At 40.5% G+C, this 23,250-nt stretch overlaps 1 protein-coding gene across 7 annotated transcripts in view; it reads right to left on the bottom strand.

The window, feature by feature from the left end:
* The window catches only part of SS18 (SS18, nBAF chromatin remodeling complex subunit), a 42,814-nt gene extending 21,355 nt beyond the window's left edge, over positions 1 to 21,459 (bottom strand). For 4 of the 7 annotated variants that reach the window (NM_001079479.3, XM_046925181.1, XM_015277943.4 and 1 more), the window contains exons 1-4: positions 21,304 to 21,459; positions 18,290 to 18,366; positions 16,969 to 17,053; positions 3,340 to 3,493 (exon numbers count right to left, since the gene is read on the bottom strand). In NM_001079479.3, coding sequence (NP_001072947.1) covers positions 3,340 to 3,493; positions 16,969 to 17,053; positions 18,290 to 18,366; positions 21,304 to 21,372 — 385 coding nt within the window. In that variant the 5' untranslated portion in view covers positions 21,373 to 21,459. Of the gene's footprint in view, positions 1 to 3,339; positions 3,494 to 16,968; positions 17,054 to 18,289; positions 18,367 to 21,067; positions 21,181 to 21,303 lie in introns of those variants that run through there. The other 3 variants (XM_046925179.1, XM_015277944.4, XM_046925191.1) reach the window with 3 other exon arrangements.
* Positions 21,460 to 23,250: the final 1,791 nt, after the last annotated feature.

Consider the following 23,250-nt stretch of genomic DNA (forward strand, 5'->3'; position numbering starts at 1 on the left):
CATACTAGAGAGCTCACCAAGTACACAATGGAATATATTTTTGAAAACCAGTAATATAAGAAGTGGAGCAGGGAAGACAGAAAGAGAGAAGCTGTTGAGCACATAAACCAGCCCCTTAGGGAAATTATTTTACACTTAATGTCTAGGGTAGCATCAAAACAGAAGAAAGCACTCAAGAAACAGTGGGCAGAGGCAATATCAGACATGTATTTCTGGGATCAAAACCAGAAGTTTGTTAGTGTGGAGCGAGAGGAAAAGGACAGAGGTAAAGCTAAGATAATAGTATGGAAAAAACCTTGCAAATGAAAAATAAGAACACATTTGAAAAATAACTTTTTAATACAGTTTGCCAATATACTTCAGGAGGTTCTCCTGCATATAAGGACACAATAGGTAATTTTTTCTTAATGAAATATGAAGAACACGAAATGAGGAATATGAATGAATGAGACAAGAAGTGCCTATCTGTCATTAAAGTAACTGCTTTAAATACTTTACTCATTAGATCCTGTGTTAAATTGAAGTCAGTACAATAAGTGTCTTACCTAACTAAAATTGAAGTTAACTCTCAAATGCTAATAGACAGCATCTCAGTCCTGAGACTAAGCTCTAAGTCATTTGAGGCTACATTTGTAGGAAGCAAAGAAGAATTTGGGAGAGCTTGCTGGAGACACACAAGCACATATTATTCAGGAAGGACACCTACCACTGCCAAGGTAAAGGTCAGAGAACCCTACAGCTGGTCTTATCTTTCAACTTTCTACTTACCAAACAAGCTGAAGAAATCAGGGAGATAATTTGACATCAGCAAAAACCTTTTTATCATCTCCTTCCAAATCCACGCACTACCCTTAATCTGCATCGCAAATTCAATGAATGCAATTCTTCACACAAGAGTTTTTTTTTTTTTCAGATAACACCTATCACCTGTCACAGGTACAGATGCATCGAATTCCACTACAGGCTGAAAAAGGCTTGTCTTGACTGTCTTCACCGGTAAGAGGATACAGACACTTATCTGTCAGGGGAAGTAATTAAGGGTCTCAGCAGTACTTCAGGCTCTTTATTAGCCAGAACACAAATTTAAGAAAAATCACCCCTTGCCCTTTAGGTAACGGGAAAGGTCTGTGGCATAACTTTTCAGCAGCTCATGCACTGTTACTAGAGAGCTCTTTTAATCATTCCATCAGCCCTTCTACCCATACTTAGTCCTCTGGAAGCCCCTACTCGGATGAGGCCTACCAGAAATCCTTAGCCGGCAATTTTAAAAGCCCAAATTTTATTTCTTCTAGTCAACTTGTGATTTTTGACCCTGGATTATCATGCCTTGCACTGAACTCCTTTAGGACAGATCATCTCTTCAGTTATTTAAAGTTTTGTATCTGACTTCTATCATAAAGCATCTTATGTAATTTTACACTAAGTGCCCTATAAAGAGAAAGTAAATGTATACATTGAATAAACAACAGCAAATATGTGTCTACAAAATACAGAAAGACTCACATACAGGCAAACTAGCAAACACTAAAGGAAAAACAACATTCAGATATCCACTTAATGAGATGATTCTCTTTCCCCTTCTCCAGAGTGTAACTAGGAAGCAATTTTAGCATGCCTTCCCAATATTAGAGATGCCCTCATCCTAAGCTGTTTATCTTCACATCCTCAGAGACAACCTTAAACACAGACGGGAAGGAACAGACATTCAAAAAAGGTATATGTTGGGAAGAAAGGCTAAATTAAAGCTTAGTTGGAAACTGTTTTTAAGCATTTGTCTAGGTGAATACCCAAACAAATCTATTTACCTTTCACATATCTTCATAAGCACTCTTTTCTTATTCTATCTAATTACAAAATATGTGTGTTTAAGGAGTGACTTTCCTCCCCTGTGGCTCTGCTGTGAAGTCATTATGCTCACATTGTGACTTAGTAATCCTTCTCCTTGGAAAAGATCATTATAATAACAATAATATGATTACACTAGAGGGTCAAAGAGACTGATTTGTGAGAAGCAATGCTATTCTCCATGGGAGCTGATGGATCTTAGATGGATAGAAGACTCCTCAACCATAATATCCCTGCCCTACTTAAGGAGCTAGCATATATTGTTCTTTCTACTTCCAAGCACAAACAATGGCTAACATGTATGATGAAACTGACTTCTCCTCTAGATCTTCTATCATTTACTTCTTTCACAAGACTTTTTGATTCTATTACGCTCCTCTTTTCCAAAAAGCTGCTGCCATCAGGTCCATTTTATCAAGATTTGAACATAAATTAGAAACCATAGCTATCTTTTTATTTTTAGCTAAAGTTTCGCATAGTTATATGCTGTGTTGATTGTCATGGAGCTTATCCTTGGGACCACTGAGAGGTGAATATACAGAGATCCTTTGATAGCAGTTTCCTTTCCTGGAAGAATCAATACCCTGAAGAGCTTTCGTATGAAAAGTTCCTCCATACAAAAAAGGAAGGGGTCCTGAACAAAAGCAATCCTGGGAATGTAATTCTAAGTTGAAAGCCAACTCTCACCGAAGAGGCAGTATGACTTTATGAGTGGAAATTCTGGAAAACAGCCTCTCTATAAAGAAACATGCTTTTTCCAGGGCTCCCTCCTTTCTGATCTGACTGCTGAAGGGAATAGTTAGCCCAAAGCCAGTACTGGTAGGCATAATGTAGAATTTTATCATCTTGTTTCACTGCTTTGTTTTTGACTTCTCAAGCACTTTTCTTTTTATTACAAAACAGGATGGCATAAAAAAGACTTAAAATTTATACCTAGAACAATAATCTGGAGGCTGTTTCTTTACAAATCCCTTACCATTCCACATGTCTTCAATAATAAAGAACATGGAGGATTAGTGGCAACTGGTGACTTTCTGTACAAAAGTGATCTAATTTTTTTTGTCCCTTATATTTACGGAGTGAGTTTTGGATGTGGGTAAAATGTATCTATTTTATTATGATCTAATTATTTAGTTGTGATGATTTCACATTATCTTTTTATGGAAGGATTTGCATTCAGTCAGCCACAGGCCAATACCTTTCCCCAGTAAGCCTTCTAAAGCCAGCTGTACTGCATGGTTTCAAACAGACTAAATTTAGCCAGTTCTGTTCATCAGAGGAATGCTGTGTGTCAGCTACATCAAAGCCCAAGGGCAGCCTGATAAACACTGAATACAGGTCACGTAGCTCTGTAGCTAACAAACTCTAAGAGAGCTTGTACTTGGGGGCATTCAAAGCAGTTTTGTCATCAACAATCTAGTATCCCCTGAGCCCCCATGTCGTTCCAGTTGCTAAGCAACGCTGGTGTTAATGTCTTAGAGGAGAAAAACTTACCAGGCATCTGGCCGTTCATCTGGTTCTGCATGTGTGGCGCAGGAGGGCCCCCACCTACCAGTCCATCTGAAGACATGTTGTGCGAGCGCGGGGGCGGAGGGGGGCCGCTCTGACTCATCCCTCCTGGACCCATAGGCATATTCTGTGTGGGTGGCTGGAAGGAGACAGTTTAGTCAAACAAGAGAAGCAGTTAGGCTGACAAATATATTATATGTACATATGGTAAGGCAGTTGCCTATATCGCTAAGCGGCGTATGAAAAAGCACTGAAAAGCATTTCTTGCTTTTTCCACTATGTTTAACTCAGTATTAATTTGGGCAAAACATTTAGGATTTCCATCAATTTTACATGAAGTATTGCAAGCGGACAGCACCATGGTACCTTCGAGCACTGCTTTAAAATAAATAAAAACCAAATCAATGCCTCATTAAAAAATTATATCGGAACAGCCTAAGACTGCTAGAATTACTCCCTCCCACACAAAGCTTTCCCTCAAAGCAGTGTTTGCTCAACAGAAAAATAACTCTCCCGTTATAATTCTCTCCTATCAACAATTTGCTGCTGTTAACAGACCTTGCACCAGGACAAAGCAGGTACAACCAGAGATGAAAGCCTCTAAATGCTCATAGACGAGCAAAAAATTTGCACCTGGGTGTGGTAAAATGTTTGAGATCTCTTCTCCTCTCTCCCCTGAAGCACTGAAGGCCTAGTTCATAATTTTGTGCCAAACACCCCCTACAGACTGGAAGCACATTAGTGCTGGCCTCCAAAGGTCCAGAGACAGCTGCCTAGAAAGGATGTTTTTGGCAAATTTCCTAATGAAATTGTGAGGAAAATAACTGAGTAACCTTGAGAGTTCAAAGAGGGAGAGCAAGAAAAACAACAAATACAAGGGGGAATTTACTGTTAGGTTCTACATTCGGCAATGTAAGGAGGCACAGAAACTGCCAGTAGACAGTTTCATTTTCCTATTAAAATCTCCTGTGAGACTGCACTATTCTCCTCATGCACCTTAGCCAAATGCTTCCAGGGGAATAAAAATTATCTGAGTCAATGAAAGCACTGGACTCTGGCTTTTGAGGACCCTGTCTGAAAGGTTCATGCAAAACTCCATCCTGCAAGACAATGATGGGTGTATTTTTCCACAATTCTCTTCACAGAAATAACCTACAGAGAGAAAGAAGTCCTTACCTAGTACAGCCGCCCTTATCTCTAAACTACTCATAAGGATGTTCATAATGACAAAGCATAATATAGTAAAAAGAGCAACTCTTTACACCCAAGTGTAAAGCAGGACCTGTTCTTTGCCTTGGAAATGGCAAAACCTGCAGTAAGAGCACTAAGCAGGAGGAGTCAGAGCTCTCTGGTGACAGCAGCAGGACTGAGGGAATAGCATAGAGCTGCACTGGGGGAGGGTCAGATTGGGGGTTAGGAAAAGGTTCTGCACCTGGAGGGCGGTGGGCACAGCCCTAACCTGCTGGAATGCAAGGAGCATTTGGACAGCACCCTCAGAAATATGATTTGAATATTGGCTGGTCCTGTGTGGAGCCAGGGGTTGGCTCAATGATCCTTGTGGAACCCTTCCAACTTGGGATTTTGTATGGCTCTAATACACATGGATAACAGAGACATGTATTCACTTCTTGGAGACAGGAAAGGAGGAAACAGCACTGATTTATTCTCTCAACATTTCTTCAAATACCTCAAGCAAGTAGTTATCTTCCCTGCAATATTTATAAAAATATCTCAAGAAATCAAAGAAAGGCTTTTCCGAGGAGGAGGAAGGAGGGAGATGAAGAAAAATGCAAATAAGTACATAGGTTGCTCTGAAAGTAATGCCTACTACTTATTTCCATGGAAACTACAACAACTACAAAGAGCACAGTAACATTCTTGATAGAGCAAATTCTCAGCTACGAAACACTGTTTTTCAGTAGTCACCACTAGTAGCTCATCACTGGCAAAAATGCAGTACAAGACCCTGCAAGCCTCACTCATAAGAATCTGCACCAGTGGAGGTGAACCCCTGTTTCATAGCTGCTATGATGGTGCTGTTGCTAGGAAAATGTCGGCCATGGGGCCTGGCGTTATTCTGTTGCAAGAGAAAGGTTGTCTTCTTCTCTGGCCTGACTCCGTAAGTTTGAGCCTTCAGCTTGGAGTGGTCAGAGTTGATGGTTTGCTCGGGTTCCAGGATATCTAGAAAGATTGCTCCTCTCCTATCCCGAAAGACTGAGAACGTCACTTTACAGACTTAGGGCTGCGTCTTCAACCTTCTTCTTCTTCAGCGGGGAATTCACATCTCATCACTCCATGGACTGCTGTTTTGACTCCAGCTCATAGTGATGACACCACATCTCATCACTGGTAATAATGTGATCCAGAAAAAAGTCATCTTCAGCCTTGCTGAATAGGTCCTGACAAACTTGCATACGGTGTTCTTTCTGTTCCTGTGTGAGCATTCTTGTGACCCACCTGGCACAAACTTTCTGATATTCCAATGTTGCCACTGTTGTTCCCAACAAACTGAAGTCGATGTTCTGTTCCATGTACAGTTCCCTGGTCACGATTCACCAATTTATGTGGATTAATTGATCAAGACACTCTTCATTTCATGGTGTCACAGTTCTGCATGGCCATCCGCAACATGCCTTGTCCTGCTGCATGTCACTGTCACCACTGCTGAAACACACCACCCACTCCTCACTGTGCTCACATCTACTGTTTGGTCTTCATAAATGTTCAGCAAGCATCAACGAATATCAACGGGTGCCATTTTTTCTGTATGGGAGAACTCAGTGACACACTTTTGCTTCATACAAACTTCCATGTCAGAGGTCATTCTGTCAGATCACCCCTCTGCTGCCATTTATGACACAGTAACAAAATGTAACAGAATACTGTTGGGAAGGTTCAACCCCTACCAACCAACAATACCAGCAACATCTGCCTCTGATGCCATGGGCCAACATAATTAAATAGGAGGCATTACTTTTGGTGCAGCCCTCATGATTTATTTATCTAGAGGAGCACCTGTGTATGCCAACAGCCCAAAGACCTGTGTGAATCCATTTGAGATTCTTGAAAATAATGTAAAGGAAAGGTCCAATGTAATCTTTCATTAATATAAACTATTGCATGAGATAACCAGGAAGAAGTCAACACTATACTCTTTTCATAAAAAGCAGTAGGACTGATTCTAGGAACCACAAATCCCCCAGATTTGCGAACCTTGCTCTCCAAGCTACAAGTATATTGATGAAACCAAACTGAGAGTGATAATATTCCAAGAATGAAAGAGATGAGTTAGTAAACTGTCAATACAGGGAAGTTGTCTTTTTACTCCTAATTCTTCAAAAATATAAATTAAAAACATTTAGTTGTATACGCAACAAAAACTTCTTAGTACAAGTTTTTTGACAAAGCCTTTAGGCTAAATATTGTATGTGGATATATGCTTTCACTGATCAGAAACTACCCAGTGAGAAGAAAAAAGAAAACATACGATGTTCGAAGAATAAAGGAACATACAGAGATATCTTGAAAGTATTTAATATTAAGCACCAACATTTGAAGATGTTGCAATATTAACTGTTGGATATTACAAGAGAAAGAGTAAGTAGAATAGTGACGGGTGAGATTCAAATGGAAAAGAAGTAAGACAATTACACTGAATTTTGAACCACTCTTCTGAAAGAACGAACACTGCAACCGATCTGGGAAAAAAATGACAACTACCTGGAGAGTTTTGTGGGACAAAAATAGAAAAATTCCATTAAAACCACTCAAAATACATAGATCTACTTTCTGATTATCTTCAGTGCTTGATTTAACAAAAGTCAGGTATGAAACACAAGAAATAAAATGCCACGGCTTTTGTGATAATAATACATGTTTGGTTCAGGGAAAGCAATCACAGAGAGATACTATAAAAGCAAAAGGACTCCAAAGACAGGCAACCAGTGATTAAAGACTTTGAATTTCTTTTACCTGAAACAAATCAAAAATGACAGATTTTTATTTTTACAGGGAAAGGAAATGAACATAAGAGGATATGTCAGAAATACAATTTAATGTATGATCTACAGAAAAAGTAGATCATCCAATTTATGTTTTAACAACAAAGAAAACCCCAGGAGAACAGTCAATAAATTGAGGAATAACATTAAACATATGAGACACCATATAAATCACATAAACCTGAGGAATTCATCAACACAAGACATCAGAACAAGGTTTAAATAGGATTTGGAGATAATTACACATACATGTATGCGATAGAAACAGAGTTACGTTATATATAATATTTTTAAAGGGCGCTGTAAGCTTTCATGTCAGGGTCATAAACCAATCACTACCTGATAGCAATTAAAAAGAAGCGTCTCCAGCAGATATAATTATTCCCCTGTGAAATTCCTCTACAGCATCTCTCTACTTGCCGCAGACAGAAAAAAAAGAAGAAAAAATTGTTTTAAAATGGCAATTTCCCTGTTTCTATCACAGTTATTCCATGCTTTGAGTGGTAATAACACCTCTTATAAATCATCTTTAAATAAAAGGAAGTAAACCTGGGTCACTTAGCCTTTTTTTTCTTGAAATTGACCATCCCTGGTAATATGCAGTAACCATGATAAAGACCTTCTGAAGTGCAAAATTGCCACCATATTCAAAAGCTAAATACTTGAATAAAAATAAAAATAAGGGAAAAACAAACAAACAAAACTGTGAAAGCAAAGTGACTCAACTCGAACCCTATACATTCAGTCATTTGGATAAGATCACATCCAAATGTCATTAGGTTGAAAGAACCAGAGGAAAGGCTACTTTCTTCACTCTTCTGATTAAGTGACAGAAAGGAATGAAAACTTAAGTCTCCTCTAATTTTATTCCAATTATGAAGTAGAAGATGTTAACATCTTACTATCAGTAAGAAGTAAATTAAAAAATTAGAAGTAAGATAAGCATGAAACGTTGCTTCACTTGCTAAACACTGATTTCTGGGTCATGTTCCCAAATACGTATTGCAATTTACAGCCACTATAGGCACTTATTGTTCATCAGAGCATGACAAGAAGTTTAAACTACGTTGTCTAATTCTGGAAAGCTAAACTAGGGGAAGACTGAAATTGGCCTACAATTTTAAGAGAGAATCGAGAAAAATAAACACTGGATTCCTGCTGACAGTTTTCAGCAAACAAATCTTAAAAGTTATTTGAAAGCAAAAACTCGTAACAACAGTAAAACTGCTTTTTACTGACAATTTTCTTTTAAGCCATAAAATAAATCAAATGCAAGAAATTCAACAAAAATGTATCATGGTGGAATTGTACACCTGGAACTTTTATCTATCCTATCTTTCCTGCCCTATGCCAAAAATACCAGACTTTCCTTACACCAATAGTAGGTTGAAAGTTTTGATTATGTATCATAATGATGGAATACTAACTCAGTAGTCAAAATACTTAAAGCAGTAAAAACGTACAAGTCAGGAAACACAGTTCAGCATATGCTGAAGCAAAGTATCGCTAATCAATACACATAGTGATAGATATTTAAAGGACACTACCACAAATTCAATTTTCTTGAAATTCACTCAGAATAACAATTACAAGCTACATGCAGTGCCAACATAAAAGTCTTCTAATCTTTCTAAGAGAGCTCTAACTCGGGATTTAATCGATCATCTTTGTTTTCAGCTCTCAAATACCATTTTCTGCAAAGCAAAATATCCTATCCCAGGAGGTACTCTGGCCTGCTAATATCACGTTGCTAATAGCACAGCACCTGTCCCAGCCTCAGAGAACAGCACCCTTTGATAGGTGGTGATGACACAGCAGAATACTTAGTGAGGAGTCAGAGTGGGAAACAAGATCATAAAGGAATACATTTCCAAGATCTGAAAACACTCAGATTCATTTAATTGGGTTATGACTCTTCTACTAGGTGCACAGTATCCTTGTACCACTTATATCTTAAATGGAAAAAAAAAAGCAGCCTGTATTAATTCTCAGAAAGTGTAATACTTGGGGGGAGGGGAGATTTTCACGTGAAAAAACATTTACAACTGTATCTAAACTGCAAAGTAAATTACAAATGTAACTTGTGCTATAATGACGGGAAGTAGTTGTGACACCAGCAAAGGAATTCTAAATTTACAATGACAACCAGTTCCTAAGTCTCAATTTATATAAATATCTTCAGCAATCAGAAAAAACTCTGACTTAATATTTGAATCGAATGTTACAACATTTTATAATGCAGTAATTATGCATTTTGTTCAAGAGGAAGCTGGAATCTTCAGTTGTTTCAAACTGTGTAAATGACAGCCTAAAACTATTTCATTGTACAAATATTCCTTAACCCCATTTTAAGGGTTAGAAACTTTAACCCTAAAATACTTTGTCTATACAGTAATAGCTCTTCTGATACTTAAAAAGTAATCACACAGAATTCTTAACTCTTGACATAACTAGAAATCATTTAAATCACAAGCCAAACGATCTGGTACAAATTCAGATGATTTTGTTGAGAAAGACTAGGAATAAGTTAACTGTGGGCATGAACTCAGAGAACCTTCAGCTACTGGGATCAGACAAATTAAGAGGTGCTCTGTAGCTGCCCATAAAATGCTGTTTATATCAGATGATTTCTGTTTCATGACCATTAATCTCCTGACTCTTTGGCTTTTAAGATGCTTTATGACCCGGTCCAATATTTACAGGTTTCGCTCACGTTTAATAACATAAGGGAAAAATTCCATCTCTATTTCAGCTAGCACACCTTAAGAAAACTCAATTAAAGCACAAAGAATCCTGCTGAACCTGATGTAAGTTTCATTAAAGAAAGAGCAAAGCTGTACAGTCAAAAGGACTTGCATCTGTACAAATAACATTGATATTACCAGTGTGCTTTGTGCCACTCTCAGCAAACTGTTCGGGGTTGAGACAGAAATGTATTGTACAAATATTGTACTGAAGAGAGGCAAATCACATCTTCAAGCACAGGAGTTACATTTTAGTGCATAACCTTAATCAAATCGGTCGTTGTGTTTTAGTGATTTCTACATCAGCCGCAGAAGTTGGAGGCAATGTCAGCAGTTTTTTGTGCACGGTGCACTAGCTCCCCATGTGGACACACTTGATTAGCAATACATGCAAAGTAGCTTACAGAAGTTAGAGCCATCCTCTTATTTCAAGTGGTCTGTGAATCCACCCATAACATGGTAACATCTCAAAACCCCACATTCTATTAAGAACTTCTGATAAGCACTGGCAGCACTCCTTGCAGCTGTTCTCCATTTCCCAATAGTAACCTATCGGTGTTGCTGACACAGTCATTTACACAGTCCCGCAGTTAACCTGAACTAATTCAGAATGAGAATATCCCCCTTTCTCCATAATTATTCCACTGATTTCTCCAGATAGGTTCATGAGACAAAAACAGTAAAACATCACGTAGCAGAACTGCATCTGATGAGAGTACAGCACTGGTTACGTCAGCTTAAGCAGGTAAAGGGAAACCTGTCCAACAGAGAAACTTCTTTCTGACATTTAAACATTCCTCTGGAGTAAAACAAACCACCCGGAAAAGTGGGTAAGATGGGGATCCACAATCTGAAAATTCTTTTAGAAACGCATCATGTATCATTCACATATTTAGAAATGCATCACGTATCATAGGATGACTCTACTGGCCCCAAAAGATACAGCACAGCTTACAGATTTGGTGTTGTTACAGAGAGTCAACAAACAAACCAGGTGAGGAACAGCTCACCAAACCTATGTTATAGGAAACCTGACTCTTTGGCCCTTAGGTTTTCTAACAAGCTCGCAATACTAATAGCTTTACAGGACTTCCTCCTCATAATGAGAGGTTTCTTAGTTGTATTCTTACACGCACCGAGTGAAAAAAATAGAATAAAATCTGATTATTTGTAAAACTAATTCTTTTGCCTAATATCCCACAACCACGTTTTTACATATGATGAACACGTAGGCAATCAGTGTTCGTGCAGGGGTCAGAAACATCCAAAACCTCATGCAAAGAAAATGGGAACAGACACCCATGTGCTGGCCATGGAACAAAGTCAATTAATTGATGCAGACACACTAGACCTCTCTGTAAGGGCTCATACAGCTAGATCACAGCACACTGTGTTTATGGCTGGTTATTACAGTCATGCCTAAGAACTAGGCTATTGACAGCCATAAAGAATTACGTCTCATCTCTAACAGACCCTTAATACTGTATCACTTCAGGAAATATCTCCTTTGCCATTCAATTGAAAGCATTTAGTCTCCAAAATCATGCAAACACAGGGACAGTGCTGAATTATTGGAATTGTGGTACTTCAAAATAAACCTGTATGTCCCAAATCTCTCATTCCTTAGCTACAAAGACAGCCTAACTAGAGGCTACAGATGTCATCAAAGGGCTCATACCACTTGCACCTTTGGCTCACAAAACAGAGCCAAAAAATATTTTTTGAGAGTTACCAAAAGAATTAGATGAAGGAACGACGCTCTTTAAGGAGGCTGGAGGCACAAATAAGTAAGTTGCTACCAATTCAAGATTTCCAATAGCTTGATGATTTCTACTGACAGTGCAGAACGCAAAGTTTAATTTACCTGTACCAAACAGAGCTGCTCTGGTTGCCTCTCATTCGAAGAACAGGTGGGAAATAGCTCTCCTGTTTAAGTTACCCTAACGTGAAACTTCACACCAACCAAAAGCATCTAAATTCCTTGTTTTAAAGAGCACAAACACTGACAGAAATCCTCCTTGGAGTGTAGCTGCACAGTATAAAGAATATGAATGCCACACCATTCCTCCTTTTTTCAGAGATTTCAGCTCAATTACTATTCCTCTCATCACGTCCTACCTAGGGTTTGTCTTTCAAAAAGCATTCTAGAAACTACTCTATTTTGGAAAACTGTTCTTTTGAACATCTAGCAGGAGTGATTTTTCTCCAAAATTCATGCCCCACTTCCAACTAATAACTCATTTGCCTCATGAGAGGAAACACTGAATCTTCCTTTTACACCCTGTTGCCTATTACTTCAATTTACAGTTGAACTTGAGTTTTTCGTAGGCTTAGGTTCCAAAAGGCTCATCCAGAATAACATACCCTTACTGCTTTCAGTCTCTGTTTGGAAAATAATTTAACCCCATCATTCACTATGTGAAGAATTAAGCCCAAAGTTCAAAGACCAATGCCAGTTGTGATCACGAGGAAAGAAAACACCACTAACAGATTTTCCATTATCATACAATAGAGACTAGACTGCCTCAAACATTTAGCGTTTAATTTTATGTCCAGAATGAAGGATACTTAAAAAAAAAAACCAAACCACTAGAGCGCATACTCTATAACTTCAGAGCCCTAGCAGCTCCTAGGTCTCCAAACTGTTTCTATAAGCTAAATAACATTCCAAGTACATTAGATGCATAGATCAAATAGCAACCATTTGAAAAGGTACTGAACTGTAGACCCCCATTCAGCCACCTGAACTCTTAACTACTAAAAAAAACCCCTCCCCCCCCCACCAAAAATAGCAAAAAAAAAACAACTGTCTTCCAATAAGAAGGTTTGGGGTCCCTTCCACCCGAAGTCATTCTCCAACTCTATGAAGCTTGAGGAAGAGTTTTGTTCAGGTGCTGATAGTGTTACTTAATTTTTACCTCTTGATTGTGTTTCTTTGGAAGTAAGCAGCATTTCAGTTTTTGTTGACAATGTGTGTTTATTTAAAAAAAAAACCTCCATTTTATATTAGAACTATTTAGTAAAAATAATGATTTGGGCTGTGACAAGGTGGGAACTACATTGTGAAAAACAGATGGAAGAATCACACAAGTCCTAGAAGCAGCTTTATTTTTGAGAGAAATTTCTCAAGCAAGAAAAAAATCACTATTAATTTTATTAATGAACTCTTCAGTATTATGATATCAAGAAAAAATTAGTGAGATGCATACATTTTCCTGTAACTCACGCACTGAGCTCTCTTCCAAGTCACTTCACACAGAGAATTTAGTTTGCTAGGGGAGTTAACTCACTTTCTTATAAAGTCAGTAAGAGTCATCAGCCATTCTCATCACATTCTTGAAGTATACAATGAAATCAAGAGTTCTATGTACTGGCTGAATGCAAGCTGCACTGCATAAGAGAAACTCTGAGATACTTCTGCGTTTAAAGCACCAAAAAGAAGTTCCCTATCTAATAATTCCTGTAGACCTTTATATCTGCCTGTTATAAAAACCACTAACATGCACACACAAGTGTAGGACAAAACCTCCTCTCTATTCCTTTCAGAAAAGTTATCATCGTGGGGTTGCCATCTTAGAAATTCTTGGTAAAAGAGCAGCAGGATGAGAGAGGAAAAAGGCTGGAGCAGGTAAGTCTCATTTCATTCAACAGTTGGCAATAACCTTTTAATGTCATTCTCTCAAGAAATCCTAAGAATTAAAACAAAGGTTGGGGAGAGCAAGATGTAGTTTTAGATATCGTGTAGTCTGGAACACGTTACTTCCATGCACACTACTATTTGGGGGGGGGGGGGGGGAGAGGGAGGAGGTGTTGGAAGTCCCAGTAATGACCTTTAATTGCATCTTTGTTCTCTACAGTTCAAGGACACCAATATTTCGCTGTTACTTCCCTTAAAATTAGACCAAAGGAAACCAAATACACGTGTATAGCAAAGAACACAACACAAGCTCTTTTTGGGAAGCTTATCCAATATGGTGATGGTAAACAGATTTTCCACTGCTGTCCAAGGAAAGCACCTGTAAACTTAGGTAAGAGGCAACACAAAGTTGCATCAACTGCAGACTTAGCTACCACTCCCATCCTGTTCAGAAGACACTACCCTATTAACACTGCTATTGACGCTGCTGCGGCTGGTCAACTCAAGGAGATTAACCTCACATTTCCTTTGTATTCTGATGTGCAGGAAGCTCTCTTGTAACAGGAGTCATGCATCATAAATGTTGAATATTATATTATACAGTAAAAACAAGAACTTTATTATGACATTGGAGCTTCAAAGTCTTTCCAGCTCTCCTTACTCACAGCCTGCAGCGCTTACTTCATCTGTTATAACTCCTCCTTACGTCCAGATCCTTCAAAGCATTTCTCTGTGCAACATGGTTGGTTCACTATAATTTCGCTTCACATAAGACTTATCTTGTTCCTTGAATGCAATATCAAGCTTGTTTCAGAAAAGATGTACAATTATTTGATTACAATAGTGCATTCTGAGAGACGCAGTCAAAGAGCAAAGCAGCTTCTCTTTTTATCTTTTTTATATAAAATCCAATCTGTCCAATACAAACGACAGGAAGAATGCAGCAACTACCTTTAATAATATCAGCAAAATGTGAAAAAGAACACAGTACAAACACTTTTCCCAAGTAATACTGAAGCGTTAAATCCACAGACTACTATAGGAGGATAAAATGAAGTTACAAGGCAAAACAATCCGGACCCCATATTAAGTTTTCACGAATGTGGTCATTTAGACCTTTTGCTCATTTTAAAAGCAGCAATTCTGACACGCAAAATATTTTACAGCAAGTAAATATTAAGTTCTGAAATTTCCTGAGAGCGTATTTGATTAAAATGAGAACAAAATAAAATTCAAACAACAAAAGAAATGTAGTTTACTAGGAGAACGATCCTCCTGATAGGAGCAGATAAGATACAACCTAACTTCAGAAGTTGCCCAGAGGCAGCCATCTTAAATCATATGAGAAGTTACTGCAACAGCAATACTGTGACATTTTTATATTCTACTACTTTAAAAAAAAAAAAGGAGGTGTTCACACACATTATCTTGCTTCATATTTCTTTGGTGTCAGCCACAAAACTTGAATTTTAGTAAGACTGTTCAAATGCTGCCACAGAAGTGTGGTGAACTGAAATGTAACACTTCATAAGCTTCCTTAGGTCTTAAGTGAAAAACTAAATGAAGCAAGCTTGAAGAAGTTTATCTTATATTAAACAAGCAGTAGCTCACACATTCCCAAATTCTCCTGGCTAAAATTCATTGGGAAGACAGATTGTTTAGAGAATGATTTTTCCAAAAACTTCAACAAAAAGTTGTCCTTACCTGCTTAAGTTACCCTATTTCAAGCAAATCTTTTAAGATTTTACTTCGTAGGTGAAAGTGCCTACACTTCACTAAGACTGAACATCTAAATTTAATTTTGTATTACCTTTGTATTCCCTATCCAGTTATTCAAAAGGAGGAAAAGCGTTATACTATTTTGTCATTGCTGAAAAATATTCCTTACATTGAGGAGCAGAAATGCACTTCAGTCCAGGTCTGTGAAAACCCTTCATGGCCCTATCCTCACTTTTTCCTTAAGAAGAGAATGTCATTGCATTCAACTATAAGAAGAGGGCTGTGCACCAGGGACTAGAATAAGGTCAAATTCATTTCCAGTTGTCATCAGAACCAGGATATGAATTAAGCCTCCAAGAACATATTAGTTGAGTAACATACACAGCCCTCTTAAAGGTTTCCTTCCCTTCCCCCACAGCTACAAGCTTGGATTTATAAAGAGAAGCCTCTACAGGCACAACAGGTTGGACATAATGAAGCACCGTTTCTATAGTCCTCTAGGTACCAACTTGAAAAGATGCCTCGCTAGTAGCAATGATTGGAGAACACTTCTCCAGAGACCAAAGAAAAAGTAATTCAATTTCAGTTGGTAAGAACTAGTATCTAGGAATGGCTGTTTTATAGACATTCTTTTTAGCTTCATATTACAGAAATGAATCAAGACTATATTAATTCAAGAAAAGTCTTATGACTAAAAAACAAAAGAAGTTCCTTGTGTTACTCGCAGTGAACTCCCAGAGCTTTCTGATTAACACAAAACCACAACCAGACAGCAAGTTACTTTAATGCTTACTGCATCTTTCCTCACCACTCCACAAACAACAAAAATAGGGGAAAAACTGGCAGTATCTTATGAAATAAGAAGTTCAGCAACACAGCTTCAGAGAAAATACATATTTTTTAAAAGAAGCAAGCATTGTCCAACAAATGCTTCAATACTAAAGCTATGCAGTGTTTCAAGACAAGCCCACACAACCTTATTTCTCATACATTAGCATTATCCATGATGCATAGAGGTTGCTTTAGGATAAAGGAGAGAAGGAAAGAATTTACGAGACTCACCTAAAGTACCTCAAAGCTGATATTTACCCAACCCCATTCCAGGAAGGCTGAAGAATGGATGATATTCCAGCAGAAAACAAGTAAAATAAAAATACCTCACTTTTCCCTGATGTAGGGGGGGGGGGGGGGGGGAAGAGAGTACTGTCGTAAGAGCTGATCAAGGAGACTTCTTAGTTGAGAAAAAACAAAGTCATCTATAAGCCACGCCAGACAACTTGCATGCACAGCATGTTTAATCCCAGAATATAAGCCTTCAGTTAAGTAACTCAGATTTTGAGCATAACATAAGCAGTGAGCTAACGAGACTTCAAATATGACATGAAGAAACATTCCATCTTGTATTCAGTGCATAGTAAATTGCAGACTATTTGGACAGTTTTTCAAACATCTCCCCCTCCCCGTGAATCCAAATTACACCTATTCCCTCAGTTTTATGCTACTTTGTACTTACTGCTGGTAGCAGAGACTGCATGTTCTGGTTGGAGTCAGCTATAGTAGCTAGATAAACCAAGTTTGTGTGTAGCATCTGCTGGTATCTACCAAAATGAACAAAGGAAAAGAGGCCTTAAGTCACAGTGACAATCCTGGAATTTAACTCTACACATGTCAAGAAACAACTTCCAACAACTTACAAGAATACTTAGGAATCCTACATCCTTAACAGGTTAGGATTCTTAATTAGGATCCTAATTAACAAGAGTTATTAGGAATCCTACATCCTTTCCTCACATCTCACTATTGACCAACCTTTCCCAACTTCTCTGCCGAATCTGGCTTGCTTGTTCTCTGCAGTTTCTGCATTGCAAATTAAACCGAAAACACGGTGACCTCAACTGTTTCACTTCCTACCCTAAACGAAATCACTAGGAGGTATTTAGAGTACGATCGTGTCTGTTTGATGTAATTTCCAACAGAAAAAGAGCTTTCTTTCTCTAGTGTTTATGATGTCCCTAGATGCAAGGCATCATATCAATATGAATTGTGATCAAGAACAGCGTAAACATTTCATCAGGACCCTGAGATTTGAATGTTCACTGTTGAATTTTTTTTCTGCTGCAGAACCAGATTCCAGAGTATCAACATCCAGCCCAGAGTCAAATGAACAACCTTGTAAGCAGGAGCAGAGTACAAGTATATAACTACAGGCCTGCAAACAGCTTAATATAGTAACTACACTCTACTCATATCAATAGAAGTAATCCCTTGAAACAAAAATACCTACCATTTGTCACCCCAGCTTTCCCCACAGATTACCAGCCTCTTAGAAAGGGCCTCAACAGCCACACTGCAATAACCCATCTGTCATCACATGGAGGAATATCTGTCCAGGTCCACAGCTGCCTCACCCTCCAGAAACCTCACTAGACAACAGGTTGACATGGTATATTCTGGCAAGCCAAACTTAAGGTGGAGTTTGCTTGTTCTCAGGCAAGTTGTAAACAGTTAGCAGAAATACTACATCATTTTGAAAGGTCTGCAAAGAAAACTACTTCTTTCCCAAACTGTAATTACAGCACAGAGGGAGATCCCTCAATTACACAGTCCCCATTTTTTTTTTGTCATTATGCTATCAACTTGCAGTATTCAAGTTGCAATGTTTCAGTGATGGAAGTGATAGTTACACAGCAAAGAAAAAAATTAACCACATTATTTGCAGTAATATTTTTCTACTCTTCTCAGCGTGGTTCTCCTTCAAGGTGAGTTAAATAAATCAACAACTGAACTAGATGGAAATTCACCCGGTCCACAGTAGATTTGGATTAATGTCTTACTGAGAGCATTCAGATGTCTTTCCTTTGTTTTGGTAGTCCATTATACACTGAATAAGATGGTTATTTTCATCCAGCATCTGAAACAATAAAGAAGTCTGAGGTAAGTGTAACATTCTTTATGGGAAAAAAATAACTGAAGACAACTATGAGTCTTACTATTCAAAGTTTGATTTCATTTTTAAAACAAACAAAATTAGTATTCCAGAAAGCCCTACTTTAACCAATTACTTACATTCTTTTGCTCTTCCTCTTTACTTTTATAGGTCTCAGTACAAGGGTTTTAAGTCATTATTTTAACTACATTTACGATGTTCCCTATTTAAATACCTATATTCGATCTACAAGAAGTGCGTGAGTTTTCTGAGCTTTCATGTAATCTCAACCAAAGAACGAGCTTGAAAACTTGAGGCATAAGTTTTCCTTCTCCCTCTAAAGGCCACAATTCAATAATAAAAGGCATTGTAATGGTTAATTGATAGAAACCGAGCTTAACACACACGACTGTTTCAAGGAAATGTGTTGAAAAGTTAGGCCATATTTACATTATAAATGTCCTGTATAATTACATGCTCCTGAAGTGTGGTTTAACTGGCACAACAAACAATATTTCAGAAGTGTCTGGGAATATGAACGCATGCTAATTACTTTTCTGGGGAAAATAAAGTTCTAAAACCATGGGAAATTGCAGGTCTCATAGCCTTCTGCAGTAAGTTCATGAAATAAAGATCTTCTATGCTAACAAACAGGAAAAAATATACAGCCTGCTTTCCTACAGTTGCACATCCTCATGCTCGTGTCTTTGTCACTCATCTGCACTCTGATCAGACAGGAGTTAAGTAAAACCATGGCAAATCTGAGCTACCAACCAAGTTACCCAAGTCTGTTCAGCTAAATGGAAAATCTTACATCAATTTCTTGGTTCATCTCAGGGGAAAACTGGTTCAGACCCTTGCAGCCTACCAAGTGTCACATCCTAAATCTGCAAATCTGGTCACCTCTTCCCTACCCTTACATTTTGGATGTAACACTCAGCTACTGAATTTCACAAAGCTAATACGATCTTAATCATCTTCGAGGCTCTTCCCTTCTTCCGAACACCGAATCAAAACATCTCAAGTTAGAACATGGTTGAGATTAGCCAGGTTTATGATTCTACAAGGGAAGCACAAGCACTGTAATTACCTCACTTTCATTTCCCTAGGAATCCAACTTCAGCAAATTCTACCAAAAAAAAAAAACACCCAACTTCTTTTTATTCCTTTTGACTAATCCACCTCTATTACAAAGAACCTCATAGCAGTCCACTCAGGATTTACATCCAGATAAGAATAAAGCAAACAGTTGAGTTGTCCTAAATTCAAACTAGCAATTCACCAAAACACAGTAGAACAACCAGTGAGAAATTATTCTTGCTTGAAATTACTGGACCTGGAAACACCACCCTTAAGCAGGAACCACAGACAGAACCACAATATCCTGACACTAAGTAGAACTACGTTTGCACACACCTAAGAGGTTCCTGAACACACTCCTACACTGGCACACTTCATATGTGCTAACATCAAGTGTTAAGGAAACACAGTGGTCAAATTCAACAGAAAAAGAGCTGGGGAAAAAGCAGTTAGTATAATTTATATAGTATATAGAGTACTTTTAAGGGAAGCCTTAAGGCTCTCCTCAAAAAGTTTCCAACCGTCTAGAGAAAGGCAGCACATACTTAAAGCATGTTAGCACCTGGGGTGGTGAGGCGCTGGCACAGCTGCCCAGAGAAGCTGTGGTGCCCCATCTCTGGAGGCACTCAAGGCCAGGCTGGATGGGGCCCTGAGCAGCCGAGCTGCTGGGTGGCAGCCCTGCCCATGGCATGAGGTGGGACTGGGTGGGCTTTAAGGTCCCTTCTAATCTAAGCCATTCTGCAATACAGGTAGAATTTGGAATTGCCAGAGAGATGGTTGTTCTCCTCACTGCTGCCATATAGGCTAGACATCTTGGGGAAAATAAATAAAAAAATAAATAAAGCTAGAAGGAAAGCAAAGGAAAACAAACAAGAAAGAATACAACTGTATGCTTGACATGACTAAAAGCACTGTTTTATACAATTTTTATCAAGCTGTTCTTTATGGAAAACCAAAAAAGTTCTTTGAAGAAGATACAGACGCCTGCTATCACAAGATAGCCTTCTTTCTAATTGGATGAAGACACCTCCAAGACTTCTGACAACCTACATGTGCCAGTTACAAAGATTCTCCAGCTTCAGCTATGGCAGAGTTCTGCCTGTACACTAACACCAAATTAGTGGCTTGACTACAGCACAAGAAAAACCTAGTTGTCTACATTCTCAACACACAGGTCAGTGACCTGTAGCCTGCAGGCAGCTTTCTACCTGGTGGATATGCATTCCCCACCTTCACTTCTGAAGCACAGACTGCTACGGTACCGTGTAAGGCTGCATTGTAGCCCCAGGTCTTCTACAACGCCCTGAGCCTGCAACACCCTCCCTGTTGACACCCACGTTCTTTCCTAAGCCAGAAGCTGATTGTATCTGACGAGCTCCCACACGAGGAGCTCGCCACCATGAGTGGGAGAGATTTCAGAGCAAGAGTTGCAATGCTGACAGCGAGGGCCTACGGTTAAGCTCCAAAGAACAGCACTGAACTCAAGCACGCTCCCTCACCTCCGCCAACACGGAACACCGAGGGTTAGCACACACCACAGGCACGCTTCCCTCTCGCTGCTCCCTCCAGCAGCAGCCCTGTCACGGCCGCCGGCCATAGCGCTTACCTTTAAGCTTCAGGGGAGGGGCAGAGCGGGAGAGGGCCTTATTTCGCGGCGGCCTCAGCACTCGCTCCGCGGAGGCCGAGCCCACAGTTACGCAGAGCCCGGCTCGTTTTCCCTGACGGCCTCGCACGGCCCCACAGAGAGTCCAGGCCCGCAGCCCTCCACAGCACCGAGGCCTCAGCATCGCTCCGCTCCACCCCGCCGTCCCCTCACGGCGCGAAGCCCAGGGGCCCCCTCACCTTCTGGATGGCGGCCGGCGTGATCTCGCCTTTCCCCCGCTGCCGGGGGGCCGCGAACGCCACCGACATGTCGCACCGCTGCCGCCAGCAGGGCCCAACCCGCGCCCGCCCGCTCACGCGCACCCCGCGGTGGCGGGAGGCGGCCGCGATCCGGGAACAGAGCTGCGCGGGGGGCGGGGCGGCCGCCCAGCGGGACGGCCCATCCTGCTCCCGCCGGGGAAGGATTAAGTTGAACCGAGAGCTCCTCCTCGCTTTCCAGCAGCGAAAAAGGAACCACAAGGGGAGCCGAGCGCTTCTAGGAGCTTGACCGAAGCAGCGGGAGCGAGAGCCTGTTGCACCGTTCTAACGCGGCCGCCCCGGGCCACGCCGATCTCCTCGGCCGCCCCTCTCTTTCTGGCGGCGTTGGTACATTCCGACCCCGCTCTGCTCAGCGCCGGACAGGCGGCGAAGTGGTACGGCCGGCAGAGGGGGGAGGTGGGAACGCGGCGGCTCTCGCGTTACACGGAGTTGCGCCTCTCCCCTCGTGGCGGCAGTTGGTTGCGCGCGGGCAGCCCGTTCTGCCGGCGGGGCGGGGAGCGGCTCCTCGGAGTGCTGCCTGAACTGACAGGTGGAGAAACGAAAAAAACCAAGAAGTTGCAGGGGAGCAGCTGGTCCCGCCTGCGCGCGGCAAGGCTGTGTGGGGCATGCTCGCTCCTCAGGCTGGCTCCTTTCCCAGCCCCGTTTGTATTAACAGGGTTTTTTCCCCGTCTCCCACACACTTTACCGTAGCACAGCAAAAGCGAGAAGACAGGAGAAACCTGTTTTGGTCAAGGTGATAGCCATCACGGTGACTCATGGTTACCATTCTGTGCTCTTTGAGTAAACTCAGTCACAACAGCTCTGCTTAAAGTGATGGGGCTTTTTTAAGAATCACGAACAGTGAGGAATCCCTAGAATGAATTACAGGGTTGGAGGGGACCTCAAAGCCCACCCGGCCCCACCCCGTGCCGTGGGCAGGGCTGCCACCCAGCAGCTCAGCTGCCCAGGGCCCCATCCAACCTGGCCTTGAGTGCCTCCAGGGATGGGGCACCACAGCTTCTCTGGGCAGCTGTGCCAGCGCCTCACCGCCCTCTTGAGTGAAAAACTTCCCCCTGACATCTAACCTAAATTTCCTCTCTTTTAGTTTAAAGCCGTTCACCCTTGTCCAATTGTTATCAGGCCACATAAAACGTCAGTCTCCCTCCTGCTTTATAAGCTCCCTTCAAGTACTAGAAGGCCGCAGTGAGGTCTCCCCAGAGCCTTCTGTTCTCCAAGCTAAACAAGCCTAGCTCCCTCAAGCTGTCTTCATAGGAGAAGTCCTCCAGCCCACTGGGAATGAAGAATGCGAGACAGCTGTAGAAAGTGCTATGTTTTAGCTAGCTGCAAATAGAAAAACAAGGACTTCACTCTTTAGCAGAAGTATGCTCATGGCTCTTAGGAACTGGTGAGGTGTGTGAGCGTGTCCGAAGGCAGCAGGCCCCTTCATTAACTGGACAGTAAGTCTTCTCATAAAATACACTAAACACCAAGAGCTCAGCAAAATGTTTTCCCACATGTATAACTTATCTTGCTCCCATCCTCTGCTTACCCAGCTGCTGTCTACAGAACATTTTGCATAGGGGTATCTTGGTGATCACAGTACTGGAGAAAATAATGCTTTCGTGTCAGCCAAAGAAGCACCGCTTTGAAGACGTAAATGTTACTCCGTATTCTCCCACATTTTCATCTTGATGATAAGTAGAGGAGAAAAAATAGGCCTAAGAGATTCTACGGATGAGAAACCGTAAAATGAACAGAGTAACTGGCCATCATATTTTGCAAAAATAACCCAAATTAAATATGAAAAACTTTAGAGTGCCTTCCTATTTTCCACACAAAATATGGGAGAATGGTGTATAGAATTCAACTGGTATGTGTGTAAGATCATTC

This window comes from Gallus gallus, chromosome 2, assembly GCF_016699485.2.
Source record: "Gallus gallus isolate bGalGal1 chromosome 2, bGalGal1.mat.broiler.GRCg7b, whole genome shotgun sequence".
NCBI classification, from domain to species: Eukaryota; Metazoa; Chordata; class Aves; order Galliformes; family Phasianidae; genus Gallus; species Gallus gallus.